Raw genomic sequence first — 26,467 nt, 5'->3', positions numbered from 1 at the left:
CTCTGGTGTTAAAACATTTGAGACAAATAAACTTTACTTCCATCTACTACTTTTAACATTTTAGTGTTATTCACATCAAGGCATGTTTTCCTTAATATTTCAAATAAGAAAAAGCCTCATTTGAAATGGATTGGTAGCACTGAATGACAATCAAAAAGACTAAATGAAATTCTATATTATTAGATCATGTAACAACAATGAAAAATTTGGCATTTTGGGAATTAATGGATTGTACTTGAAATTCATGTTGTGAATTTTTAAAACCAATACTCTGCATCACCTGTCATGGTAAATATTTTCCAGCCTCCCTGTTTGTCATGTACTTGACGCTTTTAGTAAAACCTACAACCATCGACACTTGAACAGGACAAAAGCTGAAGCATCTGATGGAAACTAAGATGAAACTTGTGACTTTTCAGTTAATCTGCACTCTGTGCTTCCCTGTCGTCATCTTAGACCAGTAAGTGAATAAGGAATTATTCCTAGTAACTTAAACATTTCTTAGAGCGTCATGAGTGTGAACATCTTAAATATTGGAGGTCCAGTGAGACCCAGTTTTAGTTACATACAGGAGGAAGAAGATATTTCTGGATATTCCTATATAAATTTACCCTATATTGCTACTGATGTAAAAGATTTCCGTTAATTTCAGCTTTTAAATGAGATTTAAACAACCAATAGATCTGTGCATTGCAGCACTGACAGTAGCTTGAATTGTTAACTAAAAGTGGAAATTGTATACATTGCTGCCCATGTCCTTGAACTGACAACAATTCTCTACAGTACAAAAACACTCCTTTACCTCTGCTTAAAAAACAGTATCTTTTTTCTTTATCTTGTGAAAAATAATTTTTTTTCAGTGATGTATGAACATGATTCATTCAAATGTGACTTCAATCAGTTATTGTTATGCGACCGCATGTATTTCTCAGTTCATTAATATTCTTTTTGGGGTTTTCCTGTGTGGACCATAATCCCTTTTACTCCTCAATCAAAACAGACCCAAACAGTCAGTCACAGATCATAATTTCTTTACTGAGAGTAACGTATGTATTAGAGGTCTTCACTAGTGTTGAGCTTAAGGCAAGAGCACTCTGATTTTTTACTGAACAAAATTATAAATGCAACACTTGTTTTTGCATTTCAGAGTGGCCTTTTATTGTGGCCAGCCTAAGGCACACCTGTGCAATGCCTATGCTGTCTGATCAGCATCTTGATATGCTATATACAGCTGTGAGGTGGAAGAATTATCTCGGCAAAGGAGAAGTGCTCACTAACACAGATTGTGACAAATTTGTGAACAATATTTGAGAGAAATAGGCCTTTTGTGTACATAGAGAAAGCCTTAGATCTTTGAGTTCAGCTCAAGATCTCATTCAGCTAATAATAAATATATGTGCTAATAATAGTCAGTGGTCATGATAGAATATGTTTTTATTATAGAACGGGCTGAAGGCTATGTAGGCATGTTAGCTGCTCTGTGAAGCTGTACTCACTGTAGGCACAGTGGTGTTGTGAGCTAAATGCTAAAGTTAGCATGCTAACATGCTCACAGTGACAATGCTAACATGCAGGTAGAGGTATAATGCTCACCTTGTTCACCATCTTAGTTTGGAGTGTTAGCATGCTAATCTTTGCTATAATTGGCAGTAAACCAAAAGCACAGATGAGGTTGATGGAATGTCATTCGTTTTGCAGGAATTTGGTCATAAACCAAAGTATTGGACAATTAAAAATGTTTACCTGACATCCTCTAAATCAGTGGTTTTCAAAGTGGGGTCCTAGAGAGGGTTCCAGGGGTCCCAGCAAAAGGGAATCATTTATTTTCACTATAATTTCATCCATTAGTAACACAATGACAGAATGTATGAATATGTTGGTCATGAGTTTCATCCTATCAGATGGTCGATCCTGGAACAAAATCTTATCAAATTGGGGTCCGTGGTCTAATTTGTGTCAGTTAAGGGGTCCTTCATGTGAAAAAGTTTGAGAACCACTGCTCTAAATGAAAAGTCTGTGTCGAAAAGTTATTGGCTTATCAAAAACTCTGTTTTGACAAGAGAAAAAGAGCTAAAGCAACACAGTTATTTATTCTGGTGTTATGAAGGCTTACTTTAGTTATCATAATTCTGTATTGAGTGCACAGAACATAGCCCACTGGGTCTTTACCAGACTACATGTCTTTAGGCTGCAAGAGAAAACCAGTGCACCACTAAACAGTGTGCAATTTCCATGTGAATTTAAACAATTGTTTTTTGTCAATGAACTATTCTGTTGCTGCGATGCAACGTAGATTCAGTGGATTCATCAATTTGCTCAAAGGCACTGCAGAAGAGTTGGTACCTCTGCCATGGACACAGGCAGCTGGATGCTGTGTGTATGATCTCTATCTCGAGCTGAAATGTACCTAACATTCAAATTTATTCATTTATTTCACTTACATGTACTTACATGTCAGCTTTAGTGCAAGGAATTTTAACAAAAATGACAAAGCACTGAAATGTACAATCATGCCTTTTCAAAGAAGGGAACACCCATCATGTTGTGTCTGATGTGACAGCAAAGTCCCTGGTTAGCTGAAAAGTGCTCCTCCAGCAAAACCCCCAAGGTAATAACAAATAGAGCTAATGGGAGCCGTTGCACAGGAAAAGAGCCACTTAGAAACGTTTGTCTGACGTCTTCACTGTCCTTAAATGGCCACCTCAGAGGAAACATTTTTTTTGTAAAAGGTCCAAGAAGCCATGTCTGTATTTTCTAAATTGGTGACATTTTAGCACATGTAGTTATGGAGGTCTGTAATTTGTAAGGGTCCTGGTTGCAAAGAACCTCAACATACACTACACCATATAGAAAACATATGGTAGACATTAAATCTGAGAGCAGCCCTTTATATTTTCAGACCCACAAATCTAGACCCTCCATCACTTTCTAATCAGTATAATGTACGTTTCCTACTGCATTTGCAGGCGGTGAGGTGCTAGAATAGTGAGTGATTATAAGTATAGGGTTCTATAAAATTTCCAGACTAGCACTGCTTTAGTTGTCCAGAGGAGTATAAATGAAGAAATAATATACTTTTATTTTGTACTGCTTTGTATTTGCAACCAGGCTTTACTAAAGTCTTACAAACATCTTAACACATAAGTTGTCTGGACAGAGTGAAGAATAAAATGTGACTGTGAAAGAGCTGATGATAATACAAGGATATGAGGATTTGTCAAGGGAACATATATTGTCTATGTATGTGACTGCTGTTGTCCTTTATATTACTATATTTTATAGCAGCATATTCCTTGCATGCTTCATTGAGGGTTTATAGTTAGTATACTTATGGTATGTCATAAAATACGTGGTTAATGTCATCTCCTGTCAAGTCAAGTTTTTGTCATGTCATTGCATGATATATTAATGTCATGTTATATCACGTTGTAAGTAATAACATGACGTGTGCTATTGTTTGTATTGTATGTTAACTGTGTCATGTCTACATAACACATAGCTATTATCATGGCAAAAGTTATATTGTACCTTAAAAGATACTGTATGTCATGCTACAGAATATTGTGTCATGTCATGGTAAAGGATGTTATGTCATGTCACACTATGGTATGTTTATTATGTCATCTTATGATTTAAAAAAGCGGGATGAATTGTGAGATTCATGTAACCACTTTTGCACGTTGCAGTCTGGACGGCTTTACATTTACAGCAGTCATTATGCAAGCCACGGACACAGCGGTTTCAATTATGATCAGTGGTGTGGAGTTTAATTACAGAGAGCGTCTGAGAGACTCACACACAGACACGTTCTACTGTTTATTTTTACCGCTTGCATGTGTTATAAAATTAAAGCAATTTAACAACATTTGGCTTTGGTACAGCTAGAAGTTTTTTTTTATCTGTTTGCTGCTTATTTCTACATCAAACGTATTTGATATGTTTTATATCCAGACACAGTGGTGATTAAGCTGGACCAATGATTTTTATGACAGTCAAAAATAAAATGTAAAGGAAACAGTGTCATTACATGCATAATAAACAGTTGTGTGCTTTGTACATTAAAAGAATAGTTAAACATTTTAGGAAATAGGCTTATTCATTATCTTGCCAGGTATTAGATGAGAAGATTAGTACCGCTCTATATTGTAAATACGAAGCTTCCACCATCAACCAGTTAGCTTAGCTTAGCACAAAGCCTAGAAATAGGGCAGCTAGCCTGGCTCTGGATTAAACAAACAAGAAATAACTTGTTAAACACTGAGCTTTAAAGGTCCTTGAAGGCAGATTTTGTTCACTTTGGACAGTGTCAGACTAGCTTTTTTAACGTTTCCTGTCTTTGTGCTTTAAGCGAACTGGCTGCTGGCTTCATACCTTAACTCATCTAAAGTTTCCTGACAACAAAAACATGCTAAATAATGACGTAGTCAGAGGAAATTGTTTTAAAGTGCTATGGCATCTTTAGCTTTCTTGCTTTTGGCCTGTTTTGCATTGTTCTGTTTATTTTCGCATTCAAGTTTGTCTTAGTTTTATTCATGAAGGCATGATATTCTTTTGCAGATTGTTTCAACTTTATGCTGTTTTTCTCATGCCTGATTTGGTGCTGTGTACCTTTCTTTGGGGGAATCTTTTTTGTATGGATTTTGTTATCTTTCAGGATTTTGGGGGGTTGTAGAGCAGTTTGATTTGTCTTTGGTTTGACTTTGTCACCAATGGGCTTTATTTTAACAGTGGTCTTTTTTGATTGTTCCTTGGATTTCTGTGTCAAAGTGTTCTTCTTCATTTGATCATTAGCTGCCTGTTTGGTTAGCACTTTGTTTTTCCTCCATGGTTTCAGCTTGTTTTCCTTCCTTGCTTTCTTATCAGATTTCCATTTCGGCTTTACAGCAGCGCTCATTGTCTTCGTCCCGCTGGCTGCAGATGTTGTAGGTTTGACCTGGCTGCTCGTCACCGGTGGTTTGGTGGTGAGTTTCAATTTTCTTGGTGGTGGTCTCGTAGGTTTTTCATTTGTGTCCAGCACAGTCACTGAAATGGCACAGATGTTAGTAAGTACCCATTTTTAAAGTTTTACTTGTATAACTCTGCAGCCACATGTGTTGCATTTTATAAGAGTGGATTGAATATTTGGCTCCAAAAACAGCCTAAATGTTTGAAATGCTTTCCTCTTTTGTCCTTTTCTTTTTAAAGTAGGTTTGATGTAAAATGGGAGACTGCTTTTTATAGTTTTATATATGACCTCAATGTGTTGCACAATTTGGCAGTATATACATGAAATGGGCAGGGGGGAAAAGCAGGTTCTGCTCAGGACAAGCATACTAAAGAGATGAACAGAGAACAGTCAATGTAGCAATTTCTTAACCTAACCTGTTATATCAACTTAATTGACTTGATAATATTTTATCTATATGTTGTTCATATTTAGTGCATCTTAAATGAACTAAAACTATTTTACACTAAAAATGTAAAACACCATGCACATACTTTTGCTTAACGTACAATTTCAGAGGCTCCACTTTGTCAGACAAAATGTTCCCTTTCAAATTGCTTCTTCAACAAGTCTGGTATACGCACAGCATAAACATGAGACATGATGTTATAAGAAGAAGTTATTAAAATACAAAGTTATACTTACATTCTCTGGGCACAAAAGGAATCTTTTTCCCCCTCACTTTGACAGGCAGTGGCTTCTGCTTACATTTCCCCGGAGGAGCTCTCCTGCAAAAGTTAGAGGGGAACAAGTTTATTAAGGTTAAATTGGGTATTGTTATGTTTTAAAAAAGCACTTTATGAGTTTCAGGACAAAGTCTCATGTTGTAGAGCTTTTTAACATGCATTTTTAACATGCCTTGAAAGTCTTTGAAAGTTGAGAACAATACAAAAAGGCCTGAAAAGTATTTGTTTATTTCAAATAATATCCAGCCCGAAAATAATCATTACACCTTCTGAAAACTCAATAGATGCAATAGATATTTGTGATGAGACAACAATACTTTTTATTCAAATTCTGTGTGCTGAGTCTGTTGCCTGTCCAAGCTGTTAAGATTGTTCATAGTCTTTTAACAGGATTTTAATGAGGAAGTAATGTACTGTTAATAGCAACGGCGCTCTTAGTGACCAGTTAGGTGAGCTCCACTGATAAAAGCTACTGATTCAGTCAGTTCACTTTTGTTGATAAAGATTTGTTTCGTACATGTGCTAAACACCTCTAGTGGAAGAGCTGTTGCTGCCCCATGTACAGCCTTTACGCTGGTGTTCTCATATCAAGTTTGGCTGCAGGGATTTATTCTAATATTCTCCAATTTCTTCTATGATTTAGGAGTACGACAACTTGAGAAATGTGTTTTTTAATCATTGCTCCAAGCAGGCATGTTTGTCCAACACAGGTGCACATTTGGATAGAAAAAGGGATCACCATTCTTAAATATCTCTATCAGATGTATTGCACATTGACTCATATAGTATTTAGGTAGAAAATGACTTGTGTTGATAATTGTTTTCAATACTTTTCCATCAGTTACATTACAATGTGGTATCCTGAAAGTAAGTACAGTACTTCAATATGAATGCACTTGAATTAGCAGTCATGATGCCATGAAATCAGAGCCTAACAGAAAATTCCAACATATATTTATCAACATGCAAGATAGATATGAATGTTGTTTTCCTAGTTTTTCAAAGGTAATTTAATTCTACAATAATTATTAAAGCATGTAAGCTGTGTCTGATACTGCACCTGGAGGGGTCCATGAATTTGAAAACAGTTCCAAAAGGAGACATGGCACTGGGGTACGTAGTGGCCAAAAAGTATAGTTCCCCTAAAAGAACAGAAACAGCTCATAACTACTGTTAAATTGGTGCATAACTAAACGCTGTGAGAGGCTGAATGAATGTTACCTGCTTCATCTTCAGCAAAGGAGATGATAAACTTGTGGTGATGATTGATAAGTCCAGGAAAAGAGCACGTCTTTGTGTCACCCATACACACATTCCTCTCCTTCCAGTTTCCTGTTGTCTTATCTTCCTCTAACGCCATGATTCGACTGCAAGATTGACAGGAATCAGGTATATAACAAAACAATATGGGTTTACTAATATACTTAAGGCAGAAATTAATAGTTCATCTCTCAACTTTATTCTAGTGAGGATGATGGAAAAACCACTGAAAAAAACAAGTATAACCTTTGCCAAGGAGGAAACTCTATCGCTTAAAATTTTAAAGGAATAGTTCGACATTTTAGGAAATATGCTTATTCACTTTCTTGTTGAGATTTACCACTGTTCGTTCTTTATGCTATGAAGTGAGCTGAGCTTTGCGTAAAGACTGGAAGCAGAAGTAAACAGCTACTGTTTATCTCATTTGCTTTTAAAACAGAAAAATGTGAAGTGTAAAAAACAATAAGTTATGATTTTAAGGGGGGTTAAAACTGTTTCTTGGTGGAGACTGCCGGAAGGCACTTCTCCCAGTTGACAAATAAAAACCCCTGTAAAACGGTGAATTGTTGTTTTTGTATATATATTAAATAAAAAGATACATGTTAATTAGTGAGCTTCAGCTTTTTTACTTCTGAATAGAGCCAGGCTAGCTATTCCCCCCTGTTTCTTTATGGTAAGCTAAGCAGTTAGCAAGTAGTTAACCTGATGGCCACAACTTCATATTCAGTATACAGAAATAAGAAAGGTATCGACCTTCTCATCTCTCAACTGTCAACACAAAAACAAATAAGACAATTTCCCCATACCTCGACCTATTCCTTTAAATTAAGTAAAACTTGCCTGATACATCAGGATGATCCTGATCATTAGTTCACATTTTGTCAAACTGTGGCAATAAGAGACTAGACTGGAATTAATTTTAACCTTCTTGCAGAACTCCACAGGTCTACTTTAACTCATGGACAAGTCAGATGAAAGTGAAAGGAGGTACAGCAATGTTCTGGTCGATACACTTAGATTGTCAAACTAAACTATGCCAGAGTCCTAAATGATTCTCAGGTCATCAGTCTCAAGTCGAGGCATGAGTGCAAGCATAAAACACCCATGTCAAACCTCAAATATAAATGTATGAAAAGTTAAGAAATCAAATTTGAGACCAAAAATTTGTATCGGTTAAATATCAGTGGATCGATATTGAAGTCAAACATTATCATATCAGCCCGTAGACTCAAGTGATGTGGCTTGAATTTAGTAAAAAAATGCACACCAGCTGAGCAAACAAGCTAAGAAGATCTAGTCTGTTTTAAATTACTCCTGAAAATCTGACAGAAAAAGATTTTATTTCACCCAACGGTTGGAGGAAACTATTCGGCTCACATTGACACAATCTTACCCACTCATAAAGTCTCCAAAAAAGTACAGGCCGTTCAGATTGGGTGATTCACATCCTCTGTACACATATCCCCCTGTCACAGACTTCCCAACATGATGGCTGTATGCAAATATAGGGAGGATGTCATCTGTTGTGGCAGAGAAAGATGCACTGAATTTGACAAAAATCTGAAGCATCAAAATTAAATAAAAAACAGCACATAATGACGGAAATAACAGGTGGTGACAGAAAATAGTTATTTTTTACAATTAGAAAAGTTTAACATGAACAAAACTACTTACTCAAGGAGGAGTTGTGGCACAGCTTCACATCATAGCACTCAAAGCCCTCTTTGGCTCTCCATCCATAGTTTCCTCCCTTTACAATAATGTCAATTTCCTCATAGCGGTTTTGACCCACATCTCCACAGAATATCCTGCCCCTGCCATAGCGACTGACCAGGTCTCCACGATCCACAGAGCACCGCCACATGTTTCTGACGCCATATGCATACACCTCCGGCCGGGCATCTGGGTCACCAAGGAATGGGTTATCAGGGGGGAACCTGTAGTGCTTCCCACTGGAGTCACTTCCATCTACATCAATGCGGAGTACTTTTCCCAACAGAGCACTCCTGGGTAGTAAAAAATGGGGTTTAGCAATAGTTGAGAGGCCCTCTACTGCAGTTATTACCAACCAGGTAAAAAAAATTATAAATGTCAAATCATTATTTCTTTCAAGTTGCTTTTTGTTTTGACCAGTTAATTGTGGTTTTAAACTGTTCTTTATGTTGAGAACATGACAAACACTTGCCAAACAGTGAATCACATAACAAATCTTAGGTAGAACATTAAAAACAATTATGATAAAATCTTTTTTCAACAAATATGCATAAGTAAAACTAAGTAAAATCATTTTTCATTCTCTTTTCTATCATCATTGTTTTTTAGGCCAGCACTATCTAAATACTGACAATTAAACTTTATGATGAAAACACTAACAGTAGAGACTTGTATATGATTTATATTTATAAATGACATCTAGTTTAATGATGAAGAGGCACATGAGTTTATCTGATAGTGCTTCCGACAAAAAAGGTTAGGAACCACCGCTTTCTGCTTCGTTCCTCCTCACTCTTCCTCACACTTGAAGAAACCTGAAGCATCTTACTTGTTTTGTGAGTTGCCATACTTCCCAAATGGATCCCCAGCCTTTCCACCATCTCCAGTGAAGATGTACAAATATCCATCGAGACCAAACAGCAGCTGGCCTCCATTGTGGTTTGCAGCCGGCTCCTCGATCTCTAGAATGACCCTGAATGCAAAAAGAATGCAGATCAGTAAAGGCACATCCACATTCAGGTGGTTTTTCAGACATAAATATCTGGCTGTCATTTTTCACTCAGCCTTTACTTCTTTAGCTATGATGCTTTGGTGTTCATTCCATGTAGCAATTATTTTTCTAACAGGAAAATTTGTAATAACAGAGCAGGCCTCAGGTGTTACAGTCGGTTCACCCAAAGTGCAGAAACTGATTTGTTTCTCCTACCTCTAGCCATATCTGCAAATGCTGAGCTAAGGTTTAGAGATTTATCCCACCAAAACAATGGAGGTGAATGTTTGTATTGATTAAACAAAAGAGATATAAGGTGTTCATTTGTGAACTTTAGAGGTGTTGGTAGAAAGATTGTTACTTTTGGAGAGAATGAGGCTAGCTGTTTCCCCTGCTTCCAGTCCTTATGCTAAGCTAGGCTAACGGACTACTGGCAGTAGCTACATGTTTACCGCGTAGACATGAGAGTGGTATTTAGCTTCTTGAGAAATGTTCAGGTGCTATACCACATTTTGGTATTTCAGGGGACTATAACAAAGTCAGTGACTGTGTCTTAAATTCATAACATCTTAATGTGGTTGTAGCTACATTTTATCTGTGCTTTCTTTTTTTTTCATTGAGTTATTTTAATTGCTGCACATTGCTACATTGAGTGTAGATAACTCAGCCTGTAGCATAGGCAACATAGGGTGTAAAATATCAGGGTGGCGCCGCAAGAGAAAGTTTTCAACTGGATCAACACTACCAGCTCATCCGTCACCAGCATATGCTACAATAGTAGCTAGTCAAGTGGACCCACCTCGCTCTGAGTCGCAGCCAGTGTTTGAAAGAATGGTAAAGTAGAGTTTTGCAAAAATCAGGGACAAACTTGCTCTGTTTGGGACTGTGAGCTGCACTTTATAGGAGGTGCTGAAGTTAACATTTGTGTGAGATTTATGAATTAAGTGTTTTCTGTCAGTTTTGGTTTCCATCTTCTTTTCTGTGTCAGACGGTCTGAAATAGATACTACCATATCAGCAGAGCAATAACACAGGCTAATGCACAGTAAAGAGTAAAGAGCAGGTAGTAAAAATCTAAATCTAAAATCTCGCATAGGGCTCCAACATTGTCAGCGCCGGCCCTGCTCTTACCTGAAAAAAAGTTTAATTTAGCTGAGGGCCCCAGAAAAGTTTGGGCCAACTGTGAAGTGACTTACTGCATTAAGCTCAGAACATGTTTATGCACGCTTTGGTGCAGATACACCTGAGGGGGTATTTGACAGTATAGCCCTATATATTTCTTTCAAAGGGTAATTATAAGTGCAGACCTACACATCAACCAAACTTTGATGCTATAAAAAGAACAAAAATAATAAATTTCCTGTTTGCATACCTCTCTGAGTCAGGATCAGCCATGTTCATATCGTAGGCAGACACCTTCATCTCACTGACTCTGACTTTCTCCAGCTTACTGTTGACCTGGATAGAGTAGTAGATGAAGAAGCGTCCGTTGTCACGGTACTTGGGATGGAAGGCCATGCCCAGGAAGCCCCTTTCATCCCCCAGCCAGGGCGTGGTCATTACTTCCCCACTCATGTCCAAGAAGGGGCTCTCCAGCCGGCTGCCGTCACGCAGGTAAACCCACACGAAGCCCACCTGCTCTGCGATGAACATGCGATGTGTGTCATCGCCACTGTGTAGCATCAACACGGGATTCCTGAGGTTGTTCGCTACCTCTGTCAAGCACACCTGGAGACACCCTCTGGGGTCCTCCACCACCGCTCCCAGGTTGCTGTTGAGGTCGGGGCTTTTCAAAACATTGGGATAGCAGTAGTCCCGGTCAGATAAGTCTACTATGCTGCAGAACGTGGTAACATCTCGCTCAGCAGTGTCCCGCAGCAGCTGGTTCTCAGTTAGATATTTAACCACATGATGACATTTTCCAAGAAACTCAGAGCAGTAGCCAAAGCAAAGGCCAGGTAGTTCTCTGACAGGTGTGTACGGGTCCTCAGCATCATAGAGGTGGGCAGCATATGGAGAGCATTCCTAGATGGGGAAAACACGAGACACTACAGTGTACTAATTATCTAATTATTACTTATTATAAGACATTTCAGGGCACTGGTAAGACAGGAGTTTAACGTTAAGGGGGCACTTTGGCTGAGCAGAAGGGCTTGGTCAGCCCAATTCTGACATTAGATCAAAGTTGAAGCGAGGATGGTTTTCAAAAAAGGGCTTGTTTACCTTCCAGACCTCAATAGTGGTTACTAGAAGTGCTTGTTAATGGGAATTTAAGATTATTCCTTTTTCTGAATCATTATAAAGACTCTGGATTGGAGCCCTTTTTAGATTTGACCTAGAGAATCACATGTCTCATAAATTGAGTTCTCAATTTCTTTTACAAGTATAAGTCTTATAAGCTTAATGATTGTTTTAATATAGGGGAGACCGGGTATGGTTGTAACACTTTTTGCTTCAGCAACTATAACTCACTGAATTTTGTAGCTAGAGTTCTCAAATTTTTAAACAAAGTACTCACATTTCTCACAAATGGCACCAATTAAATCCTTTACAATAATATCACAGACCTCGTGACTTGATGTCAAATGCGTTTTGTTCCCTTGTTACAACCTGCCCCAATAGCGGGGTAGGTTGTAACATATGCTGGGGTAAGTTGTAACAGTCACACAAAAGAATCAAAAATAGATGCCACACTACATGATAATCTTCCAAAACAGGTAGTGATATCAAAGAACAATGTTTCACTTTTGCTGTAACAGACTTTGTCTGATGACTCACGTGCATGTACAGTATGTGTATGTAAATTTATATATAGAATAAACCTACTTAAAAGTATACATAATAAATACTACTAAAATGTAATTAATTAAAGAACATCTCTGTACATCCTTAGGTCTAACTAAAAAGAGGTGTGTGTGCGTGTGTGTGTGTCAATATGTGTATATTCTTATTCAGTCAGTGCTTGAAGTGGGCCGGTATTCACCGGTACGTATACCAGCACTTCTATATTTTACTCTTTGGCGTACCGGGACTTTTTCTTGCACACAGGCACTTCTCACAAGCTGCCCGTACACTTTTCTACCCTCTCCTCCAGCGGAGACTGAGTACGGAAAAGGTCGAGTGATGATACATACGCCAACATGTGTACAGCATGTGAATGGGGAGTACTGGTCACAGTTCTGACAATTTAATGCTGGTAACCCTGGAGCGCGGGTTTGGTGGGCCCAGACTGCATAGGGCAATCTGGAAAAAAATAAAATCAAGAAAGTACCTAGTTTTATGTATCATGGATGGTTGTAACACTTTTTAAGGAAGTGTTACAACCCACGCCACCCCTGTCAGCCAGTGTTTAGCTAACTGTATTACCATAGTGTCTTGAAATTAGAAAGGAAAAAATGCATCACATGTTGCCTGAAAAACACTATACTATATACTATATACTATATATTCTGAATGTACCTCTTTCCAGACTTGATAACCACCATGCCTGATTGGGGAGGAAGTAGGTAAATACTGAAATTATCACCTCACTCCTATCTTATCTCTATTTGGTGGAATTGGTGTTGTTACAACTCTCCCCATGTTACAACCATACCTGGTCTCCCCTAAATAAAACTGAAAGTGATTCAAAAGTTGAGAGATGTAGACTGAGCATGTTAAATTGTAATCACAGGTTTCCTGTAGGGCTATCTAGATTGGACAATGTTCTGCAGAGGCAGAGCATGAACAATATTTTATTCTGTGAAATAACTTTTATACCAATTCATAGCACTCAGTCCAACCTTTAGAGAAGAAAATATATTTACCTGGCACATGATTTCCTTCAGTGTATCTGCGCAGAGCTCATAACCTGCCACTTCCAGCTGGTCAATAATGTCCCAGTATCTCTCCGCGATCATGTTGTCCGTCCTCTGGTCACAGCACCCAAACTGCTCGTACTGCGTGCAAAACTCCAGGTGCCACGAAGGTATGAAAGGTGGCTCGAAGTCCAGACACTGAGGGTGAGCTGATGCTGGCTGGATTGGGACGAGCAACATCACTAATGTGATTAGGACAAAGTCAAGAAGGCTCGGGGTGCTTCTGGATGAGATCGGACCTACCACTGCGCGTAAAACCGTGCAACTGGCTCCGCTTGGATGAAGCGCAGCAGCCCGCGTACTTGTCATTTTTGCCGTCGGCACCAGAAAGGGTTCAGCTCACTCTCATTTATGTATGAGCCAGCGTTTACGTGTGCGCGCGTACACGTGAATGTCTGTGTAATCATACGTGCATCCCAGCAGTCAGCCCCTGCCTCATTTGCCCTCAGTGTCTCGCCACCTGCTCAAGCCAGAAATGCACCATGTCGCCCGTTTTGTCTCCATAATTAGTAGCAGTTAAAACAAAACACATTTGTAATGGCGGTCAAGTTAATTGGATTTAGACCTATACTTTATTCTCCGCAACGCACAGTGGTTTTCTACACCGCAGCGAAGTTAGCAGAAGAATATGCGCGCGCGCGCGCACACACACACACACACACAACCGGGCACAGTGTCGAGGCATGCAAACACCAACATGGTAGGCCGACCACAACACAAACTGTAATTTTGGCTCACATTCAAGTAAAAGCGCCTCCAGGCAGTGTGCTGTTTGTGCAACAATCCTATAGATCTACTGTCCCGGCATGTCAAAATTTGAATATACAGTCAAGTCTGTCATCACGTTCTAGGGGTGCCAAGGGAAATAACATCTTCACCAAACCCCTGTACTTAATAGCATACACACATGTAATCAAGACCAACAAAAGTAACAACATAAAGCACTATGCCTACTTTGTTTGGGTTTTGATGGGAATTTGAATATCATGCATATAGGCTACATTAGCCAGGAAATGTTAGGAACTGTTAAAGTTGTAAGTATAAAAGTTTTATCAACAATTTTACTTTTCTTAAAGGCTCCCCCCCTTGAAACTTAGAATTACAGACACTTTGTAGTTCAACACAGCAGTAAAATAGGTAGAAGCTGAAATATTGGCTTTATAAATGTGGTAATTGCCCAGTAGACACTATAACTTGTATGTAATGTATGTGAAACTTTATGATGGCCTCACCTGCAGCCCGCTAATTGAAATGTCTGTAACTTTCCTTCACTCACAAGCTTTTTCTCTATTGTTTACAATTTATAGTTATTTTTGTCTTCAGATGGTTTACTTTGGCCTGATGCACGTCACATTCACAATGCAAATAGGATTGTTGGCAGTACATTCTAATTGTATTGAACACATTTAATAAGTTATTGGTACCAATCTACAGAACATCAGTGATATCAGAGAAGTGAAATGCCAGTGCAGATAAAAAAAAACAATAGGCTACCCAGCCTGTTCACTACCTTTCCATTCTTACTATAACTAACGTTTTTATTTGCACATTAACTTATATTACTCACATACATATCTGTATAGCGTCCTTGTAAATATAATTTAGTTTTGTCTGTGAAGATTCTCAGTCATCCAGGTCATAGTTATCAAACGAAGGTTAAAGTCAAGGGCAACTGGACTTGGTTGAAGATACTGGAAGACGTTTCATCCCTCATCCTAGGGACTTCTTCAGTTCTGACTGAACACACTAAGATAGATACTGGTAAACCCCAAGGACCGCACACCCAAACACAAGAAAAGCTATCTAGTGTATGTGGCCCAATGCAGTGAGGAATGCACAGACCTGTATATTGGGGAGACTAAACAACCACTTCACAAACGCATTGCTCAACAAAGAAGGGCCAACTCCTCAGGTCAAGACTCTGTAGTTTACTTACATCTGAAGGACAGAGGACACTCGTTTGAAGACCACCAGGTGCACATTTTAGACAGAGAAGATGGATGGTTTGAAAGAGGTGTCAAGGAAACCATCTACACCCAGGTTGAGAAGCCATCGCTGAACCACTTATCCTCCACTTACAATGCTGTCCTTTCATCACTTCCCAGGAAACTCAACAAACATAACCTATTGGCCTCAGGTGAAGATACCAAAGATGGTCGTTCAGTCTTGGCCTCAGGTAGTCCAAACGATCATAACGACTGTCGTTAAAACAGCCAGGAACACCAACGAACCAGCAGTATCAACGATCCTGGCAATCGACCCCACTGAGGTTAAATTGCTGAGTTTCCCTACCAGTCGGTCAGAACTGAAGAAGTCCCTTGGATGAGGGACGAAACGTCTTCTAGTATCTTCAACCAAGTCCAGCTGCCCTTGACTTCAACCTTCGTTGGATAATTTAGTTTTCCATTTTCTTCCTTCCAAAAATGGTACTATTAGCCTACAACAATAAATATAAATAAATATAGCAGTATTTTCTGTGTGTTGTGGCTTATGTTTGATTTTTTTTTTTTATTGCTAAGCCCTGCGACCTATTACCACCTGACTATTGGTGCTGTGCAAGGAAAAAAATCTGGTTTAATAAAGAATTGAATATTTGTTTTTAGATGTCTGTGTGTAGCATGAAGGAGGCTATAACTGCATTTCATTGTGCAATAGGCACTACTGTATACTGAACCTTTTTACAAATCCCCAGTGGCTCCTCATGCCTGCCAGTTCATTCCCTCACAGCCTTGTGAGAATCAACACGAAAACTAAGTTCACCAATATGTACCAAGTTCATTTTCTCCGTCATTTTTAGTTGTAGCCTAAGGTGTTAAACAAAATAACTTGTATTTATCCAGCAGATGGCAGCAACCGAACTGTTAATGGACCTCAAAGTGGACAAGGAAGCGGAACTTCGTCATTTCTTTTCATTTTGCGTTTGTTTTGGTGAGTAGGAAAAGTATCAAGCTAATTAGAATAAAAACATGACACTTCCGTCCGGATACTTCAGCTTAAAATATTTATTAAAGGAAACATGATTTGCTAGTACGTAATTTAATTCGTAGAACCGATTAAATATAAATAATATTGGGTTAAAAACGAATAAGTAACCATTCTGATTTGCTTTGTTTTTAATTATCGCGCACACGTAGTATTCTTATGGAAAACGAAGTTGCGCGTTTATTTTGAAGGCTAAATATGTACACTTCCGGTCGCATTTCAGCTAACTGTGTTTGGGCTGACGCGCGGCGATAATAAGGCGCTGCCAAGTCCGACAACAAAATACAATTTGACCAGCGTAACATATGCAGCTACAATCCACTACCATGACATATTAAAGGGGTGGAGGGAGACGCGGTTTCATGCTCGTTAGGTGACCGGAGCCAGTCAACTTTTCGCCGTAGAGCCGAGACGCTGCGCCCCACAGACCGCTGTGTGAACGCTGGAGAAGCTACAATGAGCTCGGAGCGCCAGAGCGACAGCGAGGACGCCGACGAGTCGCAGGACAGGCCCAACAGCGGCACCGTCTCCGACAAAGAGGAGGACACTGACATCGACGGCTCGGACGTGGAAGATGAAGTCGCTCCGGAGGGTCCTCCTTCGCGCGCGGGGAGCAGCGGGGACCGTCCCGAGCGCAGTGCGAGGTCTCCGGTATCCGAGGAGCGAGAGCCCGCCTGCCAACCGGCCGCCGCGCCGGAGACAGGGAGCGGCGGGGACTCAAGCATCGATAGCCGCAGGGGGAATAGCCTGTTTTCCTGGCTGCAGAGCAGGACAATAAGACGAGGGGTGTTTGTGGACCCGGCTAGGGATAACTTCAGGACAATGACCAGTTTATACTGCTCTATGAATCCGGCTGTGGAGTCTATCAACCTGAGCACGCAGACCCACGGAGCGGTCTTCAACCTGGAGTACTCCCCCGACGGGTAAGAACACTTTTACGGCCTTTCACCCGGACTCCATCTTCACTGGGTTCCCACTTGTCCTGGAAAATAATTGAAGTGTTAAACAATACACTTGAATGGTTTGAAAACGGTTGGGTAAATTTCCTGGAAAGTGCTTGAATCACATCATCAAATTTACCCTCATTATGTTTAATCTCCCTGGACTCTGACCATATAAGGCCCACTAACGTAACACGTGCAAAGGAAAGCCCACTGGTTGATATTTATGTTGAAACATACATAGTTTAAACTAGTCAGTATTTTCTTTAACTGTAAGCATTTAGTTAACAACATGACAGTTTGACAGCCAAAACGTTCTTGAATTTCTCTAAACAAAACTTGGAAGGTCTTCCAAAAGCTACTCACAGTAAGCTCAACTAGAGCGTACACCTAGGGTTTAAGCCTGGATGACAGACTGCAGATTTAGGAAGTAAATCCTGCAGCCAAACAAGGTCAAGCTGTGTCCAGTCTGGGTCAAGTTTGTTTGTGGCCTTATGTGACAGCAGAACAAGTCTTTCCTGCACAAAAAAAGTGTTTGGGGGATTGTTTTGTCCTTGGAAAGTCACTGGTCAGGGGGTTGTTTTATTAATTAATATTTTCATTTACCTCTGCATCTATGTTCTTGATCCATACAGTGTTGTAAATCTTAGAATGATGTCCAGGAATTGAAAAAGAAGAAACCTTTTCTCTGTTGTTTCACACTTCACTTTTTGGTCCTTCCCTGATAATTCTTACATTTGCAGCCAGGGGTTATATATTGCTCGGAGATGAATATCTAAAATGCAAAATGTTTTTGTTATTATTTATTTTCCCTTCTTTTTGTTGCATCACTGTTGATTGTAATGAGACAGAGTATTGCTACTTTCCCATTTATATTTCCACAACATATGTATAATTATCTGTTTGAGTATATCATGTGCTTTATATAATACATTCTATATTATGGAACTAAGTCAGACGTTAAGTTCTTGTGTGTTGTTGGTATTGTTGTTGTTTGTCTTTATGTGTAGAAAAACATACTGTTAAAAAAAACCTGTGTCTCTAATTTGTGTGTCTGCTCTGCTCAGGTCTGTGCTGACTGTGGCCTGTGAGCAGACTGAAGTCCTGCTGTTTGATCCCATCTCATCCAGACACATCAAAACCCTGACGGATGCCCATGAGGACTGTGTCAACAACATAAGGTGCATTTTTCTAATCTTAAAACATCCAGGGAGGGTTTACAAAGTGAGCGTGCAAAACCTGCATCCACACCAGGCAAGGGATGAAGGGAAGCTCAAAGCAGTGAAACATAAAAAGATTCAGGATGGCAACATGATCCTTTAAATCCTCTTTATTGTCCAAAGTGCATCAGATTGAGCTACTTGTCAGGATATGAAGTACAGAGGCCAATAAAAACGACTAAAGGGACCAAGCGGCTGCCTATATTCATGTCTGCAGAGAATATTAAGTTAGAAATCTCCCTGACTATCTGTGCCCTGCAGGTTTTTGGACAATCGTTTGTTTGCCACCTGCTCTGACGACACCACAATTGCATTATGGGATCTCCGTAAACTGAATTCAAAGGTTTGCTCGTTGCATGGCCACGCCAGCTGGGTGAAGAACATCGAGTATGACACCAACACTCGTCTCCTCGTCACGTCTGGCTTCGACGGCAACGTCATCACATGGGACACTAACAGGTTTGTGTGTTTAGATGATGTGAGCATCACAGTAAATATGAGGGACATTATGAATACTTAATGCTTTGGGGATTGTGTCTTTGTGTTCTCTGCACCTTTACTGAGATGATGAGTGATCGGACAAATGCTTTAAAATGTTCATTATGTTGCCTTTTATGATATCACCACCACTATATATAAACTCCGGTCTGTCACATAATGAGATTAAAACAAAGAAAAGATGCACATGCTCAAATTTAAATAAATTTTTTTCCCATTAAAATATTACACTAATGATTAATCCATTATCAATCAGCTAGTCAAGTTTTGTTTCTTCACTTCCAATATTTGTAAATGCAGAAAAATGATTGTTTTGTCTCTTGCATTTGTGTCACAATCCAGTCACTTTTACCTCCTGTTCTGGTGTTTACGTCATGCTGTAGAAGGAGCTTCACATAAAAGTCTAAACAATACATCCCTGACTTTTTAACAGTCCACTTTCTTTCTCCCCGCTATCAAATAAAACCTGCAACCTCATAACTTTGGGGTAAATGGGATTTTTGGCTGTGAAGAACTTCTAAAAGTTGCTGATTCTAAAGTTTCTGTAACTGTAGCCTGTCTGCCTCCCCGCCTCAAGCAAACCCTTTTAACCAGAATTACATCGAATTATTTAAGAGAACGCCATCAGGTTGCCTCTTTAAGCGTTCTGTAATTGTCCTTCGTCTGCAGGTTTACAGAGGACGGCTGCCCGCATAAAAAGTTCTTCCACACGCGCTACCTAATGAGGATGCGCCTGACACCCGACTGTTCCAAGATGCTCATCTCCACTTCCTCGGGGTACCTGCTCATCCTCCACGACCTGGACCTCACCCAGTCCCTCGAAGTGGGCAGCTACCGCATGCTGCGAGCCCGTCGGACTCCCCTCAGCTCAGGTCAGATCACAGTCTTCCTGAACACTTAAAATTACAATTATTTAAACTGAAAAAAATCCACTGTTTTTCACTGTTTTAATTCCTTTCTGTGACGCTTACATGTTTTGAACACTAATCAATTTGGTAGATTAGTCAGAATGAGCTGTAATTTTGATGGTTGAGTAATTTTATGAGGTAAAACAATATTTCAGTACAGATTCATAAATACAAAAAGTTACGTGGTTGTTTCGATTTGATGCCGTTTCAAATGTTATACATTCTTAGCCATTGCACAAATGAATTAAGAAAACTGCTTAATTAACTTCATTCTATCATTATTACTGTTGTTGACTAAATGGTTAAATGATTAGAACTTTAAGAAATTAAAGAAAATTATTTTTGGCCCCGTTGTGATTTTGTAGATGGAGGCACGTCAGCATCCAGGTCAGCTGGAACTCCTCGCCAGGGAAACGACTCTAGCAAGATCCACCCTCATAGAGAAGGTCAGAAACAATCATGACGTTCTTAACAGGTGCCAACTGAGGTTCTCTTCTGCCAAAGTAATAAGGATAGACTATAAAGTTCTCACAGACTTTGTTCTTGCAGGTCTTTCTCCCAGGAACAGCCTAGAGGTTTTGACTCCAGAGATCCCCGGAGAGAGAGACCGAGGAAACTGCATAACCTCCCTGCAGCTCCATCCTAAAGGCTGGGCCACGCTCATCCGATGCTCTAGTAACATGGACGACCAGGAGGTGAGAAACATTTAGCTGTAGGATAGACCTGTTGTCTCAAAGCAAATGATCCTAAATCACCTTGCTACATGTCTCAATCTTGTTTTATAGATATAAAAACAAAGTGAGACACCTTTTATGCATCTATTAAGTCCTTAATGACCTCTGTTGAACCTTTGTTGGTGTAGTGTAGCCACAGTTTTTAAAAATTGGGTTTATTCTTGATGATGATCATCATTTGAAAGCTATACCCAAATAATAAAATACAAAAAAATATTATTAATATTTAATTTAGGTACTGATAAGGTATCAGTACCTAAACCTAAACTTATGTAAGATTTTTACGCTTTTTTGGTTCAATGATGATAATTGTCCAAACACAAGCATTCATATAAAAGTAATAATAAATTAAATCTGAAATTGGCAACATTTAAAACAGATTAGTGGTTGATAAAAGAATAAGTAGTATACTATTATGATTTCAGTAGGTATGAAAAAAAGTATTGAGGTCTGATATGCATCTCCACTCACACACAGATCAGATACAAAAATTAATTATCAGTGTTTTGCAAGACAAAGCTGCCTTTATCGTGGGTACTTCAAGGAGCTCATTCAATCAAAACATCACTTATCTTTAAACTAAATTTACTGCTGTATCTCCAATAACCACCAGGAACAAAATATAAGACAATTTGGCCAAATCACCTATAAATATTTTTTAAAGGGCAGTTCTACTGTTGGATTTTGTGAATTTTCTTGTCTTATCACATTCAAAAAGCCACTAATGGTTGGTTGGTTTCACTGTGGCTCCCTGACCAACGTCAAGTGTCTTTCCAGTGATGACACCAACATGATTAATAGTTTCAGCCCTCAGTATGTGACACTGACTACATCTAACCCTGCATGTCTACCTTTCTTCCTGTCTTTCTCCAGTGGACGTGTGTGTATGAGTTCCAGGAGGGAGCGCCCACCCGTCCGCTGGTGTCCCCCCGCTGCTCCCTCCGCCTCACCCACTACATCGAGGAGGCAAACGTCGGCAGGGGCTACATCAAAGAGTTGTGTTTCAGCCCTGACGGACGACTCATCTGCTCCCCGTATGGCTACGGCGTCCGCTTGCTCGCCTTTGATGAGAACTGCGGCGAGCTGGCCGACTGCCTGCCCGTTCAGACCAGCTGCCTCAGGGAGATCCGCTCCATCTACTCGCACAGCGATGTGGTGCTCACCACAAAGTTCTCCCCAACACACTGCCAGCTGGCCTCGGGCTGCCTCAGTGGACGCGTTGCCCTTTACCAGCCCAAGTTTTAGCCACCCGATGCTATCAAAGAACGATGCACTGCAGACCTGGATAAAGAAGTGCTAATCAGGGTTTCTGCACAGATCTAGAATGTGTAGAAGAAGGCCTCAAAATGTCCCCAGAATACTGTTATATTTTCCATGATTTTAAACTCATCTAAGATATACAGATTTATGTTGTGCAAAGATTATATATAATATATAAGAATAGGGCTTTCTTGGTATCCTTTTATCCATTATAAATTATATCAAAACCATGAAAGGAAATTCAACTTTTCAAAAAAATTGTATCTTTAAGAACCCCAAATAACATTCCCTAGCATTTGTTTTAAAGTGCTGAAGTGGTACAGATGGGTGGGATTTACTAAATGCAGATAGTTCATATAATCTGACGCACGGTACTACTGGAATATTGGGACTTTTTGAACCCTCCGCCAGACAATCCCTTGAGAAAACTCCACCCATCTGCCACCTAAAAGGGATAAAGCAAACCTTAAAAAAGATTTTAAGTACTTCTAGACCCAGGTCTGCAGCTGTGAAGCTGACTGAGTTTGTTTGGGTGTGAACTGTAAGCTGACGGTTACTGATGTGAATTTAAAAAAAAAAATGAAAAAAGGAGAAGATTTAAGCTGTGGGCCCTTGACCAGGCTGCAGAAGTGGATGAAAACTTTCTGCCTCTCTGACCCTGAACTTCAAGAAATTTAACTAACTCCTATTAAAACTGAGGATAGGAAATCCAACCCTCTTGATCATTAAATCAAGAGATGCAGTTCGTCTGTGGCTCTTTTTCATACTAAAGGATTAATTTTGGTGTCTATAGCAGTGGAAAACTTTGACTTATTTTGAGACTCGGCACAACCAGATGTTGCTGTCTCGGGACAAAAACACTAAGGATGCAAACAGATAAACAGTCAGATATTAATTCTAAGGAGACAAACAAGAAACAGGCGCTTGTGTCTGCCGTCTGCATTGTTGTTGATCGTCTCGACACGGCATTCTCTGCTGCAGATCGTGTCGTTCTCAGCTGCTCCACTGTGCTCATGCCTTTTCTACAGGTGCTGCTTCTCTGCTCATACAATCTGAACTTTGACCCTCGACTTCAAGGACCTCATCTTCAATGCCTTTCTGCTTTACCTACATTTTTTGTTTTCCTTCACCCTGTTGTCGCCTTCGTGGTCTTGGTTTTGGTTTGGTTTTTAGTGGTTTTATTGGTGTGTTATGTCGGGCACTACTTGTTCACGGTGTTTGATTTGTTTGATCCTGCGGTCACTGTTTCCCTTCCCAGTTTGTGTGTTTTTATCTTATGCCTGTAAATGGAGACTTTGTGCTGTCTGGAAAATAGAAAAGTCCAGCTGCTGTCAGTATCTAAGCTTCCAAAGTATCCCACCCTGACATTTTCCAGACCCACTTCCTGTACAAACCAGTGTTACAAGATTTTTATACTTTTGCTAAGTAAATTCTACTTAAAATTACATATTTCTTCCCTATAAGATAAGGCTGGCATTATTCTGAATCTTCTACATAGAGTACTTTCTGACTTCCCTACCTTGTTTGTGGCACTCAGCCCGAGCCCATGGGCTCTTACTGAAGACGTTAATCTTTACTAAGAGCTCACAAATACACAGGTTCATTTTAAAAAAGGCTCTTTAATTTCCTATAACACCTGGCCACTGTAGTCTGTAGCAACCATTACTCAAACGTGTAAATAGTGAAGTTGTTGGGGACTACGTTTAGCCGTGAGTGTTTACAACAGCATGGGATTAATACAGAAAAACTACAGTGGCACAGAGGAATAAGATATATCAATATTTGGCCACACGGACAATATGAATTAGTAGAATCAATTAAGGCTGCAACTAACTGACTTCATAGTCATCTGTCTATTTATTTAATCGATTAGTTCTGTAAAATCAGAAAATTGTCACAGTGTTTTCCAAAGCCCAAGATGACGTCCTCAAATGTCTTTTTTTTTTTTGTCATAGCTTAGTAAAGAAACAAGAAAATATTCACATATAAGAAGCTGGAAACAGAGAAGTTTTTATTCAAACAAGTTGGTGATTAATGTAATAGTTGACAGCTAATCGATTAATTGTTGCATCTCTAGAATCAATTCATTGCTGGTTTTGGTCTGGATTTGTTGAAACTAAGAATATGATAGAATATTGCCAGCCTCATTCTTTAATCAGCTTGTTGAGCTTGTGGACGGCAGATTTTGGTAGACGTTCAGCAGCGTTCGTTTAACCTTTAAAGGATGAAATTGTTGCCAAGAAAACATCTGACTTGTTTTTTGACCTTGTACCTCATTTTGTTGGTTTTTGAAGAGTGTGTTGATCCACATCAGTGTTTTTTCCCCCCATGCATCACATCCAGTTCTCTTTTTGACAATGTTGTCATAAAAGTGACCTATCAGGTTATTCCTCTCTATGGACCGAATGCATTGCTTTGACTGTTCTAGTACCGGCAATGCTTTTCTGTTTTCAACCAGTGTAGTATAGGTGTTGTAAGGACAAGCGCATGCTTGTGTGGATGTTACACCTTAATGTAAACTGGTTATAGTACATACTGACTGCAGAATAGATATAACGTAAATAAAAGGTAGACATTTGCGTATACTACTATGCATACCAGCCTTCATGAATATTCTCCTTTCCTATGTATGTGAGGGTGATGCTCTGTGTAGAGCTGTCAGATGCCAAAATTTTGCTTGCACAAGGCAATGCTTCTCCTCTGAGCTGAGAACTAAAGGTGAACATCTGCTATTATGGATTTTTTTTAAAGTTATTTACATATAGCAAAAGCTTAAATTTTACAAGAACTGATTGACATTTTTGCAGGTACACTTATTCACTTTCTTGCCAAACGTTAGATTAGCAGATCCAAACTTGTCTCACAACTTACTTGAATACAAAGCTACAGCTAGCAGTCACTTAGACTGCAAAAAGGGGTAACAGCTATCCTGGCTCAGCCTAAGGGTCACAAAATCCACCTACCAGCACTTCTTAATTAAGATTATATGTCATTTGTTTAATCTGTATAAAAAGTGTAAAACCAGAAATTTGCCTTTTTTGGGGTGGTTATGTGCGTGGGTTGACTGGCAACCAAACACAGAAACAGCCATGAAAACCCCTCGTAAAATGGTAACTTGTAGTTTTTAGACTTCAGTTTTTGTACGGAGGAAACAAACAACATATATTGTGTTAATAGCGAGCTTTATGTTTTCTGGTAGTGGAGTTCGTTGACGTTAGAGTGAGTCAAGCTAAATCTGTTTCCCGCTGTTTTCCACTTTGCTAAGCTAAGCTAACAGGCTGCTCATGGTAGCTTCATACTCACCGTTTTCACATGAGTGGTATCAATCTTCTCTTCTAGCCCATTACCAGAAAGTGTAATAAGTGCATTTCCCAAAATGTTTAAAAAACTAAAAGTTGTTTGAGAAATTTATTTAAAATTTTGGAGAAATGATGGAAGTCGTCCGAACACAGATGTGATTTCATAATTCCCAGCTCACAACATGGTCCTGTATGTCGGCTACTGAGGAAGGATGCTTTCGACACTTTGTACCTCAGTTAACTGCTCAAAATGTCCGTGTTTCACAAATCCATCCATTTCACCTTCAGCTCAGTCAATTCAGGGACTTCCCCCTCCTCGTGAATAACTCATTTTTACCAAGGTAAAGGCATTAAGAAATACTCTAGAATGATTTCACTAATTAACTTACATTTATATATATTTTTAATTGACTGAGCTGAAGGTTAAAGGAAACAACCATTCTGTATATTCAATGCTGCTTTTATTTCACTTATATTCACAAGCTCTTCGGAGAGAAGTGTCTTATCTGCTATTTTCACTTCAGGTATACAAACTAAACAACCGGGTTCATTTTTATGAATTCCTTCTCTTTGTTGTTATTTTTTGTGAAGTATTCTGGGTTTTAACCTGTTTTCTGATGTGGATTAATTGAATGTTCTCAGTAGTTTTGGTGTTACCTGCGTCACCTCAAGTGGTCACAGCTGGGGGACGGGTGGACGAGACAATAACATGTTGAATTGCTCGGACTGTTGTTTCCTAAATTGCTATACACAGCAAGTTATCCCAACAATGATACTAAAATGGTACTTAATATCACTGAAATAAAAAGGTTAGCTTCTTTTGCACTGCTTGCACTGTTTGGTGTTTGAGTCCAGTATTTCTATACTTAAGTATTTCTTTTTAATTACAGTATTAAAACTCCACAAATGAAGGGCTGAGAATCAACCACTAGATGGCAGTCAAACACATGCAAATTATACTCTAAACCAGCGGTTCCTAAACTAGGGGTCCTGCCCACTCAAGGGGGTTGTGAGATGATTAACAAGTTAAGAAGGATGAAGTTTGTTTATTTTTATAAGACTTTATAATAATCTTTGCTTTTGTCTTGTGAATTACTGAATAATTTTACCTCTTCAGCCAACATGAGACAGAAGA

At 39.4% G+C, this 26,467-nt stretch overlaps 2 protein-coding genes across 2 annotated transcripts; one reads left to right on the top strand and one right to left on the bottom strand.

Moving 5' to 3' along the window:
* Nucleotides 1–2,417: 2,417 nt before the first annotated feature.
* hhipl2 (HHIP-like 2) lies at nt 2,418–15,162 on the bottom strand. The gene is made up of 9 exons (XM_038728293.1): nt 13,440–15,162; nt 11,006–11,658; nt 9,473–9,616; nt 8,605–8,936; nt 8,324–8,450; nt 6,892–7,037; nt 6,731–6,812; nt 5,630–5,712; nt 2,418–5,022 (listed from the first exon to the last, which is right to left on the bottom strand). Exons 1-9 carry the CDS (start codon nt 13,797–13,799, stop codon nt 4,448–4,450), a joined length of 2,502 nt encoding a protein of 833 aa, XP_038584221.1. The 5' UTR covers nt 13,800–15,162; the 3' UTR covers nt 2,418–4,447.
* A 1,480-nt stretch (nt 15,163–16,642) lies between these two features.
* On the top strand, nt 16,643–26,157 carry wdr32 (WD repeat domain 32). The gene is made up of 7 exons (XM_038728295.1): nt 16,643–17,395; nt 18,481–18,594; nt 18,895–19,092; nt 19,801–20,003; nt 20,405–20,485; nt 20,589–20,734; nt 21,647–26,157. The coding sequence occupies exons 1-7, from the start codon at nt 16,929–16,931 to the stop codon at nt 22,016–22,018; spliced, it is 1,581 nt and encodes a 526-aa protein (XP_038584223.1). The 5' UTR covers nt 16,643–16,928; the 3' UTR covers nt 22,019–26,157.
* The last annotated feature ends 310 nt before the right edge of the window (nt 26,158–26,467 follow it).

The sequence above is a fragment of the Micropterus salmoides genome, unplaced genomic scaffold (assembly GCF_014851395.1).
Source record: "Micropterus salmoides isolate LMB-PRFRI ecotype aquatic unplaced genomic scaffold, ASM1485139v1 Ms_hic_scaffold_19, whole genome shotgun sequence".
Taxonomy (NCBI): domain Eukaryota; kingdom Metazoa; phylum Chordata; class Actinopteri; order Centrarchiformes; family Centrarchidae; genus Micropterus; species Micropterus salmoides.
Note: the sequence above shows the minus strand (reverse complement) of the source record. Positions and strands in the feature narration are given on the sequence as shown.

Excerpts from the sequence above, each read along its gene's own strand:
- wdr32 (XM_038728295.1), top strand. The coding sequence starts at position 16,929 with ATGAGCTCGGAGCGCCAGAGCGACAGCGAGGACGCCGACGAGTCGCAG. Across the intron at positions 17,396-18,480 it reads CTGGAGTACTCCCCCGACGG|GTCTGTGCTGACTGTGGCCT; the intron begins GTAAGAACACTT and ends TGCTCTGCTCAG. Across the intron at positions 18,595-18,894 it reads GACTGTGTCAACAACATAAG|GTTTTTGGACAATCGTTTGT; the intron begins GTGCATTTTTCT and ends TGTGCCCTGCAG.
- hhipl2 (XM_038728293.1), bottom strand. The coding sequence starts at position 13,799 with ATGACAAGTACGCGGGCTGCTGCGCTTCATCCAAGCGGAGCCAGTTGC. Across the intron at positions 9,617-11,005 it reads GCTGATCCTGACTCAGAGAG|GGTCATTCTAGAGATCGAGG; the intron begins GTATGCAAACAG and ends TTTTGCATTCAG. Across the intron at positions 8,937-9,472 it reads TATGGCAACTCACAAAACAA|GAGTGCTCTGTTGGGAAAAG; the intron begins GTAAGATGCTTC and ends TTTACTACCCAG.